The sequence below is a fragment of the Trematomus bernacchii genome, unplaced genomic scaffold, assembly GCF_902827165.1.
Source record: "Trematomus bernacchii unplaced genomic scaffold, fTreBer1.1, whole genome shotgun sequence".
In the NCBI taxonomy this organism is placed as follows: domain Eukaryota; kingdom Metazoa; phylum Chordata; class Actinopteri; order Perciformes; family Nototheniidae; genus Trematomus; species Trematomus bernacchii.
Genome location: NW_022987771.1, coordinates 2,924,086 through 2,938,285, shown reverse-complemented (window position 1 = coordinate 2,938,285; position 14,200 = coordinate 2,924,086). Strand labels below are relative to the sequence as shown.

General features: G+C 41.0%; 1 protein-coding gene across 4 annotated transcripts in view; it reads right to left on the bottom strand.

Annotated features, from left to right (window-relative positions):
* Nucleotides 1-14,200, bottom strand: part of rtkn (rhotekin) — a 77,926-nt gene that overhangs the window by 35,948 nt on the left and 27,778 nt on the right. The window contains exon 1 of one of the 4 annotated variants that reach the window (XM_034148807.1): nucleotides 469-875. The exons of the other annotated variants lie outside the window; for them this stretch is intronic. Within the exon in view, the coding sequence (XP_034004698.1) occupies nucleotides 469-492 (24 nt within the window). The 5' untranslated portion in view covers nucleotides 493-875. Of the gene's footprint in view, nucleotides 1-468; nucleotides 876-14,200 lie in introns of those variants that run through there. 4 annotated transcript variants of the gene reach the window in all.

Below are 14,200 nucleotides of genomic sequence, written 5' to 3'. Positions count from 1 at the left end.
AACAACTTTCGCCTGGTAAATCCACATTTAAACGGGTTCATCCATTATTAATTAACAGATTATCAGCGATAAGTGTGAACAGATTCTAAAAGTTGGAAGTTGGAACTGTATTGATCAAATCGGCAGCTAAATGTAGCTGTAAGACGAATTAATCATCATATTTGATGGATTTAAAACAGGTCTTCATTAGTTCAAACCAAGAATGCACCTAAGAGATAAACACGTCAACTTTAAAATGTCGGAGTTTTCAGTAGCGTCTTTCCAAACAACAGTAAACAACATGTTATCGAAGTAGACTTGAAACAGTCAAAAAAGATGCAATGAGATGTCTCCAAATATGTCAGCCTGGATGATCTGAAGGTGACAAATGAACCCAAAGTGTGACCTGTACTCGGTCACCGCTGACTTTCATTTTCCATTTCATCACAAGCATAAACTCCATTGAATCTTTTTGAAACAAAATCTTACCATTTGGTTCTTTGAGTTGTTCATCCTATCCAAAGAGGAGCCCTTCGCTTTTCAACTCTCCAAAACTGGCAGCACGAGAGCTTTACGCAACACGACGGTCCGTTAAACGACTCACACACACACACCCCTGAAACACCTCAACTCAGATTTTCCCTTTGAGGAACATCCATTTATAGGTTAAATGAAAAAATCCGCGGAAAATACGAAAATAGCCAATTCTTAACCTCAGAAGTTGTTACGGATCCGCGCAGAAAACAACACAGCACACACTCCCGTTGATCTGGGATCGATAGCGGTCATGTGTTTCAGCCCCTGTGTGTGTCTTCATTGTCATCGTCCTAATAGCTCCAATAGGGATTCACACAACCAGCACACGGGAGCATAAAGACTGAACGACTGCTGGACCAACCGAGAGCCGATCCTGAGGAGGAGGAGGATGTGTGCGCGTGTGTGTGTTGCCCAAGTGTGTGTGTGTGCGCGCGTGTAGCTGCGATCAAGCAGAGCAAAGGGAACTGTCATTTACGCAGTGGCTCTCAGCTGTGTCCAGGGTCCTTGAGAAAATTCCCAGGAGTGTTGGCATGCAGCAATTTTATGAAGTGTCACCCCACTGCCATTCAGTACAGTGAATTATGTTGGGAGAAGTACTGTGAACCTTTAAATAGTACACATATGGTCTTAAAATACTCCATTGCAAGTAAAAGTCCTAATTGCAAAATGTTACTTAAGTAGAAGAAAATAAGTTATATCAGCTAAATGCAAGGATACAAGGTTTTGAATATTGGTACTGCATTATGTCATATAAGCATATTACGTGTTATTATATTTAAAATGCTACTACTTTATGAGTGTCAAATAATTGTAGTGGAGAAAAAAAGTATTTGTTATACAGAGAACAAGTACAGTATATTGTAGCAAACAATGGAAATACTCAAGTAAAGTACAACTATGTCAAAATAGTATACTTGAGTAAATGTACTTTGTTACTCTCCACCACTGGTCCTACGAAGAAGTTGATATTTTTTATCTCAGGCGTTTGTTGCTGTCAGGCCACAGACATGCATTTCAGTGTTCACTGTCCCGTGGAGTTCTTGTTTCCCTCCTAAATCTAACAAAATGGCAGTGCATTGTGGGAGAAACTGACATAAGAATGTTTTGGCAGCCCTGAGATCGGCAATAGTTTGAAGTGGGTTGCAAATGTGTCAGTGAAAATCCACTGTGGTCGCTCTGTGCCTACACCGCCTACTGTGGAAAAAATACATTTTCTTTTTTTAATATATGACTCAACAACAGTTTTGTTCTTTTACTGGTAAATGTGTGGTTTGCAAAGCAGTGCAGTAAGGGCAAAATATTCCTGTATTTCCCACGAGTCATTACTCGCCTCCATGAATCGAATTTTCTGTTATTTTACAATTGCATGATACTAATCAGATACAGAAGTTGTAGCATAACCTTCAAGTAATTCATAAAAAAAGGAAATAAAGCTGCATATTCAGGTGAGACATCTGCCTTTATTTTGCATCAGTGTTCATGTGGAAGACGAAGTAACATCTTTTAGGTCTCAGTAGAAATGGCCCTGAGAGTAAAATATGTTCACTATATCAAATTTGAATTCCCTTTAGTAATATGCATTTATTATACTGATTTGTTGGCAATGAAACTTTAATGATTCTACTCGGAATTGGACTGTAGATGAAAACCTAATCTGCATATGAAAAAATTAGGTTCCTAAATCAAAACCTCACAGTGTGATGAAGCCTGCAGTTTCTACATTTATATGTAATTCTACCGACAGATTAATGTATCATTCCAGGGAAAAATCTAAGTTTTCATCCTTCTCTCTCTGTGCCTCTTATTGCCTGGCTCATGTGTGCACTCTGGAAGTTTCTGTGCAGCGGAGTGCATCGCCCTGTCGACCGGTGATGTATGAGAGTGATTTGTGGGCAGGTGGAAACGGAAAACACAGATGAGTCCGGCTAGAATTACGTGTGGGGAATAAACCGGAGTAAGGGGAAATCAGCGGACTGAGAGTTTGGCTCTGCACAATTAATAATTGGAGTGGAGTGCAAAGAGGGAGAATGATATATAACATATAATACTGCATCAAACACCCTCATTGTTTTAACTAGGGGCTACAAAATTGTGTTTCCATGCATATGTTGTCTCTGTAAACACAACTGAGTGATGGATAGTGCTGCACAATTAATCAAAATTGTATGGAAATTGCAATATCGACTAGTGTAGTATTCAAATAGCAGTAAGGTCAATATTTGCTAAAGGTGTGGCTAAATAACTGAAATTAAGTATTTTTGTGCCAGTCCAAAAGACAATATTTCACAGACCTAATACAAATCCTTGTTGGGTATACAGATCATCCTAAAAATCATTTCATAAGCATGTGTATTAGAGGTAATTCTCTTCAATATATCATATCCCATTTGCAATATCAGTCAAAAACAACAGCCGTAGTTTTGAAATGTTCCTAAATATTGCAGGGTCAAATGGATACAATCTCTGCAATAGAAGACAGAAAGCACAACACTTGTTTTGTTGTGTGTTTGTGGGTTGAGAAGAGGAATGGTACACAGTCCAGAGATGCAGCAGATGACATGTAGGAGGAGCAGGGTGTAGGAGGAGAGTCTGTGGGCAGCTTGGCTAATGGCAACACAACAACAACGTTCTTCCCAATGGTGCAATAACACATCTGTGCATGTTTGCATGTGGACGGGTGAAGCTCTAAGGTGCTGCCATATGCACAATATCTACAGCAAATTCAGTTCCAGGCTCTTCCAACAGTGCAACATACAATACAATTTAAGGGCCCCTATTATGCTGTTTTCCCTTTCCTGTAGTGTGTTATAGGTTATCGTGCATGTAAATGGTGTGCAAAGGCTATAATCCCCAATAAATGTGCTATTAACAGATGAATGTGAAGACACAGAGCTTTACCTTAACATCACCAACAACAACAACAACAAGTAAAACATGCCTTCAAATGTCTCTCTCTCTGCTTATCCCTCCGTAGAAAGACAACTGCCACAAAAATAAGATGAGCCTTGATAACTCAGGATTTAAAGCTGTAAATATCCCACAGTTAATCAGATTAAGGTTTCATCAGCAGGTAGCTGTGCCTGAGAAGAGCTGTCTGAGACACATGCACACTCAGTTCACCAGAGGGTTCAGAGAACAACGTGAAGGAGGGACAATACCAGCATGTATGGCAGCATACATTACACAGGCAAAAACATTGGTGGTCACCTGTTAAATAGGGATATGGTATTGACCTAACAACAAGACATATCCGGATGTTAGATTAGACACAGACTTGCACCGTGAGCTTCAGTTTCCCATGCTGAATGACTCAGACCAGCTGATGAACGATAACCATCATTCCCAGTCATTACTCTGCATTTTACAGGATGAGAGGACATTCCTCCAGCTGCAATAACCCTTCCCTCTGAGACATAAGCATTTCCTATTGACTCACTGACCAGAGTGTTTGTCCTAAACATGTGTTTCCTTTCCTCTCTGCTGCTACTGTACATCCTGAAAATCCCTTCCTCCTTTCTGTGTGGATAGAAGAGCAATGTGTCTAATTATAGACATATTTCAATGTCTGTTAAATTTGTAATCTTTTCACAAGTTCAAATAAGAATGACATCGTAATTACATCACAGCCTAGAGGCGTCAATAAGCTTAGCAACATTCATACCTCATAACTTGAGTCTTTGTTGGCAGAGGTTGTTGAGGGACAGGCCGGTGCTTCTCTATCACATATTTGACCACCTTTTTCACAGCTCTTTGTTTGAATAAAGGTCTCTGGGCAATTTCACATAAACTGACCCAAAGGAAGAACTGGAGCACATGGACAAGCTTCAGTTGCTTTATTGCAAGGGGCCGGGAATAAGAGTGAAAACACAAGAGTGTGAAGCTTTCTCTTCCGGTTACCACCATCATTTTTGATTTATTTTACGCTGGCACACTTTTGACAACTAATGCAATCAAAACTAAATAGTGCAGTACACAAAGACAAAAACAAAAGTGCTTTTGGGCTAACGATATCCTAATAAATAAACTGCAATTCTTATTTATTAATTGCGCAACCATAACAATGTAGGAAACGGTATTTCGATCTCTCTGTCTGTACACACAAACTGAAAGATTGACAATAAAGTTGACTTTGATACATTTTAATATTTATTGTCTCTTTTATTTCTTACCTTTTGTCAGATGTTTTACAACAAAATCTCTTGTTTTTAGATGAGATTGAGAAAACAAATATGTATTTGAATTGGCCCCATTATGCTCTTTTTCAGGTTCATATTTGTATTTAATTTTAAGAACAATGTGGTGGAGCTCCAGGCAAAAGAAATGAGAGTTTTACACAGTGATGACTAGAAGAAGTAAACAAAGGAGTCCAATGGAGGCGTTCCAGGCAGGGGGGGGGGGGTGTCGGAGAGAAACTCCCTCTGGAGGGAACACAGGGATTTTAGCCTTTGCAGACCATAATACCTCTCCCGCTGCCGCAGCAGAGCTAACAAAATAATAAAGCACAGCTCTCACCCAGGTCACAGACTGTTCTCTCTCCTGCCTTCTGGGAGGAGATACAGGAGCTTCAAGTCACGGACAAACAGACTCAAAAACAGTTTCTACCCCTGGGCCGTCGGGCTGCTTAACCACCACACATAATGCAATAACCGTAACCATTCTCACCATTTTAGTGTTATGTATGTGTTTGTATTTTTGGCACACTGAATCTCGTTATACTCTGTGTATAATGACAATAAAAGGCTTTAAGAATATGCACAAAAATATAATATAGTAGTATATAACACACTACAGGGAAGGGAAAACCCAAAAGAAGGTAGTCATGTACTCTATACCAGCCACCTACTGGGCATGAGAGGGAATGGCATCCTCTGAAACAGGATCATTCACGCCTCTCCTTCACTGTTGCGCTCTGCCTCAAGTTTGAGAAACTGCGTTGTTATGTTCCTGTGTTGTTTTTCTTTTCTAATGCAAAGACCAAGTAGCATGTAGAGACCGTGTTTTCCTTTAAAGGTGGGGTAGGTAAGTTTGAGAAACTGCGTCGTTATGTTCCCGTGTTGTTTTTCTTTTCTAATGCAAAGACCAAGTAGCATGTAGAGACCGTGTTTTCCTTTAAGTGTCAGGCAGATATAGAGGGGCCAAAAAAGGTAATGTACATCAAGCATGCTGCGAGAAGACTGAAGCATGTCACCAAACAGAAATGATATCGACATCCCACCCTGATTTGTGTTTGTTATAACATATAACAGGGGTTATTCATAGCTCATAGTAGTCAGCAGACCACCGAGCTTAACTGGCATGTAAACCTAGATTACAAAATCATAATTATCACTACAGCAGTATGAACATCTGCATCGTGAGAAACCTGACTTACATCATGGGATACTTATGCCATCAGTGATACATTGGGACTGTAATATATACCTTAGCTTAGTATATGCAAGTTAAGTAAACAGTGATCATATTCAAAGCTATATATACTACCTGTCAATCATGATGGATTACACAGTGACATCTGCGGTTAAAGACTCACAAGCTGTGTGTGTGTATGTGTATGTGTATGTGTATGTGTGTGTGTGTGTGTGTGTGTGTGTGTGTGTGTGTGTGTGTGTGTGTGTGTGTGTGTGTGTGTGTGTGTGTGTGTGTGTGTGTGTGTGTGTGTTTTAAAGCCCAAAATAGTGGCTCAATAAACGTACACAGGTAGTTACATGACAACCAACCCCCGGTCTGTTTTCAGTGACTTACTGACGGATGACACAGCGTTATAGAGGGGCTTGGTTTAGTGTGAGTCTCAGTTCAGTTAGCCAATCACATCGAGCTATGCGTCTCCCCAGAACCACTAGGGATCCTGGTCTAGTTCATTACCCAATGATAAGACGGATGAACCTTTTCCTCTCCTAATGATGACAAGATTAGACACACACAGACCGACAGATGGAGTCCCTTCAACTCTGACAACCTGCGGAGGCTCTGCAAGGTTTTCTTTTAATAGTTTCACTAATGGGTGGGGGCGTAGGAGGACACACAAGGTAAGTGAATCAAAGCTGTGTGTTTGTGTATGCAAGCAGACAGCACAAACTAAAAGGATTATGGCACTAACACAACAGCCTTTGGACAATTCTCTAAGGGCATTACACACCCGCGCACACACACATCTTTCCCTAATGTGACTCTGAGATTTTGACCCCAAGTCCCAAAGATGACGTCATCCAGCTGGAGACTTTGTTCCACTGATCTCATCACGGTGAGGCAGACACAGAGGTTGTTTTTTTGGGGGAAAAAGGGAGTTGTTTGGGGGTGGAACAGCTCAGCTATGGCTCTCAACACCTCGCACCACAACAAGAGGCCCCCTTTTCAGCAGCCTCGGCCCCCAGATCTACCTCAGCCCAAAGCCCAGGCTCCCACTGACCCGCCTCTAAACCCTGGAATTCCCCCACGACAGTTTGCCCTTGGCGTTTAGTTTCTACTTAACAGCACAACCATCAATCTTAAGGCACCCAGCCACAGAACTCACATACAACTCAAACTTGTCTCTAGTTGCAGAGATAAGCCTCCTGGGGATGCTGCGAGGCCATCTGCTCAGCTTTCTCTGTGTCACTTTACTCTCGTGTGACTCAAATTAATAAAAACTGCTATTCATGTGATGTGGGTGTCTTACAGACTCTGTGAAAATTAGAGATGGAGACAGAGGCAATAACGGCATTGCATCAACAAAGAAAGAGAGAAAAGATAATGTCTTGTTCTTAATGAAAGCAGCAAAGACTCTATGATGGTCGGATGGCATCCTTCCAAAATGCTGACACACCAGAAACACACACATTCACACTAGGGCTGCACGATTTGGAAAACTAAAAATACTGAAAATAAATAAGAAAATTGGGATCATTTTGACTGACATTGCAATTGCGATATGATTCACAAGACTGGAGGGACATTGTTGCTTCATTGTCTTCATTATCATTGAAAAATAAGATAAAATGATTATGGTGTGATTTGTTAAATATCTAATATGTCTTGTTAAATCCGTACAATACCATTTGTAGATCATTGTGGTTAGCTCCATTGGACTCCATTATATACTTCCAGAACATAGTGACCTCACTATGTAACACATGCTATTGGCTAGTGTACATGATAGGCCAAGGGGGTGGGACATCTCTAAGCGGTTGACCAATCACAACAGAGCCAGCCAGCTTTAACACATATTGGGCTCCCTGCGGCAACTTGTAATAGTCCACATAGAGATTTTGATAGAATTGTGATTACCACACACACACACACACACACACACACACACACACACACACACACACACACACACACACACACACACACACACACACACACACACACACACCACACACACACACACACACAACACACACACACACACACACACCACACACACACACACACACACACACACACACACACACACACACACACACACACACACACACACACACACACACACACACACACACACACACACACACACACACACACACACACACACACACACACACACACACACACACACACACACACACACACACACACACACACACACACACACACACACACACACACACCCTTTGGCTCATTGCTTAAATACACACCAAACACACTGGCCCTTAAAACACACAATCTGTACAGTCACAATGATGCTACAAATACTTTTCACTTCATGGGCATTGGATTGTTTTAATGGTGGTGATTGTTTGTTTACACAGCTCTCACTTCACTCATCCTCTGCCTCTCTGACTTCTACCTCCCCTCTGTCGCAGGGCACTAACATGGTAACGGTGTTGAGAGAGATCACAAACACACAGAAATACAAACAGAAATAGACTGAATGTATTCACAAACACTTAAAACTCCCCCTCACACTATACAAAAACCTCACAAAAGACACATGAATCAATAAAGTCACCGCATGAGCCATAAACGTGCACACAATCATGTACACCGAGCAGTTATTCTCACAAGCTGGATAGCACACAAATATCACACAGACGCGAGCACAAATTGCATCCATATGGACAAACACAAAAAGCAACATCTAGGCTCAATTAAGCACATCACTAAACACTCGTTTTACCACAATGCGCACTCGCACACATTTACAAAGACGACCATCTGATTAAACAGCCTGCGCCGCCAGCTGCGTCCCCAGAACAAGTCCACACGTTCTTAACTGCATGTTCTACAAAGGAATACAGACTTTTAATATCTCCGCTTCAAAACAGTGGCTTCTGAGATGTTGCCACGATAAGTCAAACACAGCTTTAAATCCAATCCCGGCTGATTTGAATAATGCCCGCAGTCTCAATTCTAACAGCTTAAGTGACTCCAATTTTCTTTGCAGCTTCAAAAATAATCTTTTCACTGGTAAAGCCTGTGTGCGTGCCCAGGTAAAAAGCCTAAAGAATGGAGGAAGTAGGATTAAAGAAAGGTGACGCTGAAGGCTGAGATAAAAGAGTGGGGAAAAGGCTGGGAGCTGAGATAGAGGCCGACAGGAGAACAGAGAGGGAAATTAACCAATGGATCCAGACGGAGATAATGCGGAGAGGAAAGGGACACAAAGAAACAGTCTGGGAAGGAGCAGAGAGTCAAGTAAATGTTCCAATGTAACAGATTACATGTAAAAGGACTCTATCAGAAGAGGAGGGAACAGTCCCTTACAGTTACATACAAAAGATGTCTTCAGATTACTGGTACGTTTATAAAAAGACGGCGATTACTAGCAGGGTTACAAATTCACAATACATTCTAAAATACAGAATGCAGTATTGCAAAGCAGATGGACCTCATGAGTCTCAGGTCCTGACTGCCAATTTCATCCTTTTTTTTTATATGCAGTAGTAGGTGACTGGTGGTATAATTTAATCTGAAATATTTAGGACTGTGTATTGCCTTTATTTGTTGTGTTTTTGTGGAAATAAATAGTGAGGACACTCTTAATCCAGTTATTCTGTTTGACGTAAGGGAGGACACAGAGAGAGGACACATTTTTGAGACAAATATATTGATTTCTTCTTTTCTAAGGTCACACTGTTGTACATAATACAACTGGTGGGGCGACTGTGGCCATGAGGGAGAGTGGTCAACTAATAAAGGGAAGTTTTGGGGGTTTGATCCCCTGCAGTCATCATCGTTGGCCTGGCCAATGGTGTGTGAATGTCAGTTTACTTGAGCAGGTGTGTGAATGATGACTTGTATGTAAAGTACTTGTTTGTTAGTGTCTGTTCCTTTCGGGACTCAACGTGGTCTGTGTTTTGTTTTTATGTTAACCTTAAAGGTGGGGTAGGTAATTTTGGAGAAACGAGCTCGAGTGCGCTAGAATTTGAAAATACACAACCGGAAAAAATCTGCCACTTCCTTACAGAGCCCCTCCTCCAACACACACAAACGCGCACATGACCAATGAGGGCACGAGATAAGTTTGTGCACAGATGGAAGGCTGACAGGCAGGTAGGCCATCCAGTTACTTTAGCCGGGCCAGCTAAAATGATTGGTCGTGCTTTTTACAGTACTACGGCTTCCACAGATGACATTTTTTTATGGATTTGTTGTCAAAGCACTTAAAATATTCATTGCTATCGGGATGTTAAGAGCATTCCATGGAATATAACAAAAAGTGTATCTCGAGCCGGTTTCTCAAACTTACCTACCCTACCTTTAAATGTCTGCCTCATGTTGTTATTGTATTCATGTTTCTGTGGTCTTAATTTGAACTTTTGTTCTTTCTTGTGAAACACTTTGTGAATTCTATTTCTGTGAAACGTGCTTTACTAAATAAACTTATTATGACTTTGAGGGGTTATAAAGACTAGGAAAACACTGTATAAAATGCAGTTCCTTGGCCATTTAGGGATTGATATTTCTTTCTTGTATTTATCTGCATTGCATTCGATATAAAGGTAATCCAAAATCAACAGTAAGTAATCATAACTTTTATATTGTGATAGATGAGGTTACAAAAGGAGGTAATTAGTAAAAAACTGAATACATTTTTAAAGCCCAACTCCCATCCCGGCCAATAACAGCCCCTCTCAGTTTGTGTTTCCTCCTGCTCACTCTCCTGGCTCCTGCTCGCTGTTTTTCAAAGGAAGCTTGGCTCAGGCAGCATCTAACTGGTTCCTGCTCTCACTGAGTGCCCATTCAGACCTGCTGCTCCTCCTAAACCGCTGTCTGGGGTGAGGACTGATGGGGGGGGGGGGGGGGGGGGGGTACAGCACTGAGGAAGGGGGAGAGGGAGTGTTGGGTGCAGAGGTGAGGTGGGTTGTCAGCTGGTTTTGAAGAGGGTTTAGGAGATATGCCGTTTCCAAGCGGGAGAGGAGGGCTTGGTAGGGAGCGCAGGGTGTGTGTGATGTGATACAAAGCGCTCTTTCTCCTCTACCTCACACACACTGTGCCTGCTTCTGGCATACAGCACTGGAAGAAATGGAAGCCACACACACACACACACACACACACACACACACACACACACACACACACACACACACACACACACACACACACACACACACACACACACCACACACACACACACACACACACACACACACACACACACACACACACACACACACACACACACACACACACACACACACACACACACACACACACACACACACACACACACACACACACACACACACACACACACACACCACACACCACACACACACACACACACACACACACACACACACACACACACACACACACACACACACACACACACCAAAGCTCTCAACTTGAATATACAGCTTACAGTACTACTCTTTGCAAATATTTCCCCACACACACCCTCTGGCCGCGCTCCGCAGGTTAGCGGTGTGCGATGAAGTCGTCCGTTGTGCAGGAATGTGTGTTGGCTCAGATGTGAGTGTGTATCCTGTATCAGCAGAGCCAGGCACTGTTAGCTTTAGCACACCTTCCACTAAAGCAAGCAGGCCTGGTGTAACTTAGGCTACCTAAACAAGCGTGCAGCTGAACTAACACACACACACACACACCACACACACACACACACACACACACGCAGACACACACGCAGACACACACACACAGGGACACACACACACACACAGATATAAACTGCTGACTGCGTCTTTATGGAAGGCGATATTATTGGATTTAAATGTTATTTAAAAAATGCAAATACTGGACAAATACAATGGCATCCTATGTTGACATTTTGTTAGTAGTAGGTTGGTCTATTAGAACTTACTGTATATTTATATTGTGTATATTCAATAAAAATACTCTTTAGGTATACAGTATATGTTTCACTGTTGACTTGTATATATTTACTTTTAGGTTTATTGTCCATTTGATCCTATGTTTAATTCATGTGTAGTGCTTTGTTTACATGATGCTACAAAACAATTTCCAAACTGGGATCGATAGAGAACATTTAATCTAATTCCATGTTATCTAATATTAATACTGACTGCAATGCCAAAATGATAATGTCATTAGAGGACAGAAAGGGCCAGGAAAATAAGATTGAACGAAAGAGAACAACATGTCTTAAAATAGAAAAATGGGATTAAAACATCACAGAAAAATAAATGCAACTTCTGGTCTCGGCTCAGGTTAGTTAAGGGATTGAAGTCAAACCCTACATGTACCGTTTTGCTGTCCGAGTATAAATAAGATTAACCTCTGCTGTTTCTACAAATCAATCATCCAGGGTGAGATTCATCAGTCTGGCTCCAGTGCACAAGAAAATACTGCTTTACAGTCCCAGAGCAGGCAGGGATTAACTGCTGTCAATTTGGCCTTTGGCCTCCAGGACCTCCTACATTTAGAAAGCATCTGCGGGGCTGAAATACCTGTCACCACCAGGACTGAAGGAAGGCTTTATGTACAGTATGGAAACAGCCCCAGTGTAGGTTCCAGACACATGCCAAGAGATATGTACACTGAATCATAAGAAAATATGTCTTTCAAGCACGGATTCGAACAGGAACAGAGGAGGCATTGATCTGGATGGAGGAGCTAACTTTGTCAAACGGTTACTCAAAATGAGATTAAGAGAGGCAGCATGGATACCAGCCAGCGGATATTTAACGCCTGTGGCGTTCAGAATTTGCAGAACTATCTGGCCACGGCTAAGTTTAGGGATGGGGAGCGTGTGAGAGGTCAAACAAGAGTCCCTGGTGAGGCAGCAAGAAACTCCAGCTGACCCCCCCCCCATAGATCAGCATCAACAAGGGTCAGCATGTGAGGGTCTCTGTTTGCTTAAGGACATCTAACTGGTAGATAAATATTCAAATAAACGTTTGTAATTCATCAGAATGATTTAGTAGAACTTAGGGCTGCTCGATTATGGCAAAAATCATAATCACGATTATTTTGGTCAATAATTGATATCACGATTATTAAAGACGGTTATTAATTTACTTTGAAAACATCCATTTATTGAACTTTAAAACAAATAATAATTTGAACAGTATCTTTTTAACTGTTGATTACCCTGAACGTATAATTCAACTGAAAAACCAATACAAAAATAAATTAAATAAATGATATATTTAAATAAATAATATCAAAATAATAAATACCAATAAACAAGATCAACAAATATTTTGGAGCGCACTTCCACAAGCTACTAAACATATATAAATATGATAAATACAAATAAATTAGACTAAAATTAATTGTGGCAGGCCAAAATCGTAATTGCGATTAAAATACGATTAATTGCACAGCCCTAGCAGAACTGCACAACATTGAAATGGTGGTTCTAACACAGAAAAATCGTATTCTACAGACTTGTAAAATATATTTGTTTGATACAGAATCTCTTTAAAGAATCACACCATGTTCATTTTAAATATATCTTTCATGATAATGACAATATTGATGCCAAAAAAGATCAGTCCCTCCAACAGAATCATATCAGAATTGCAATATCAGTCAAAAAATACCCAATGGCTAATTTCTTCCCAAAGCATGCAGCCATCATTTCTAGCATACTATTGTAAGGGATCAAAAAGCATATCATGAAATGATGTTTGAATTAGAAATCTGAAGGGACTGAACACTTGTAAGCATTCTTTGATAAACAAAAAAGATTACAGACTCAAAAGTTGAACTTGTACTATTTCAGTGTTGCTCTTCTACAGATAATATGGGGAGTTTCTAACCACAATTGCACTATATCATTTTTGTTTTCATGTAGCTACACCTCCCAGTTTTTGAGATTCAAAGATTCAACGGCTTTATTGTCACACGCACAATAACTACAGCATAGAGGTGCCAATGAAAATACTAGGCTCTTCCAACAATGCAACATAAATACACTTAAGACGTAAAACTGTCCAAAATAGTATAAGAAAAAATTGAAATAAAATAGTGCAACAGTTGGTGTTTTCCACAGGTTTAACAAATAGTAATGGGTGAATACTGGGTCCTAATACCTCACCGAATACAACTCCTCTCTTCAATCTTTCGTCAGATGATATCATTGGTATGATCCAGAGCGGCTTCATGCCCCAGGCTGCACCCCCCCTGAGGAGAGGAGGGCAGACCCAGTGAGGTCAACACACATAGAGAAAGTATTGTACTGTCTCCAACAATGAGTGAGTAGCAGAGGGAACACAACACACAGATCCTGCGTGTATATCTTGACCTCACAAACCCTTTAACAAATATCCACATTTAA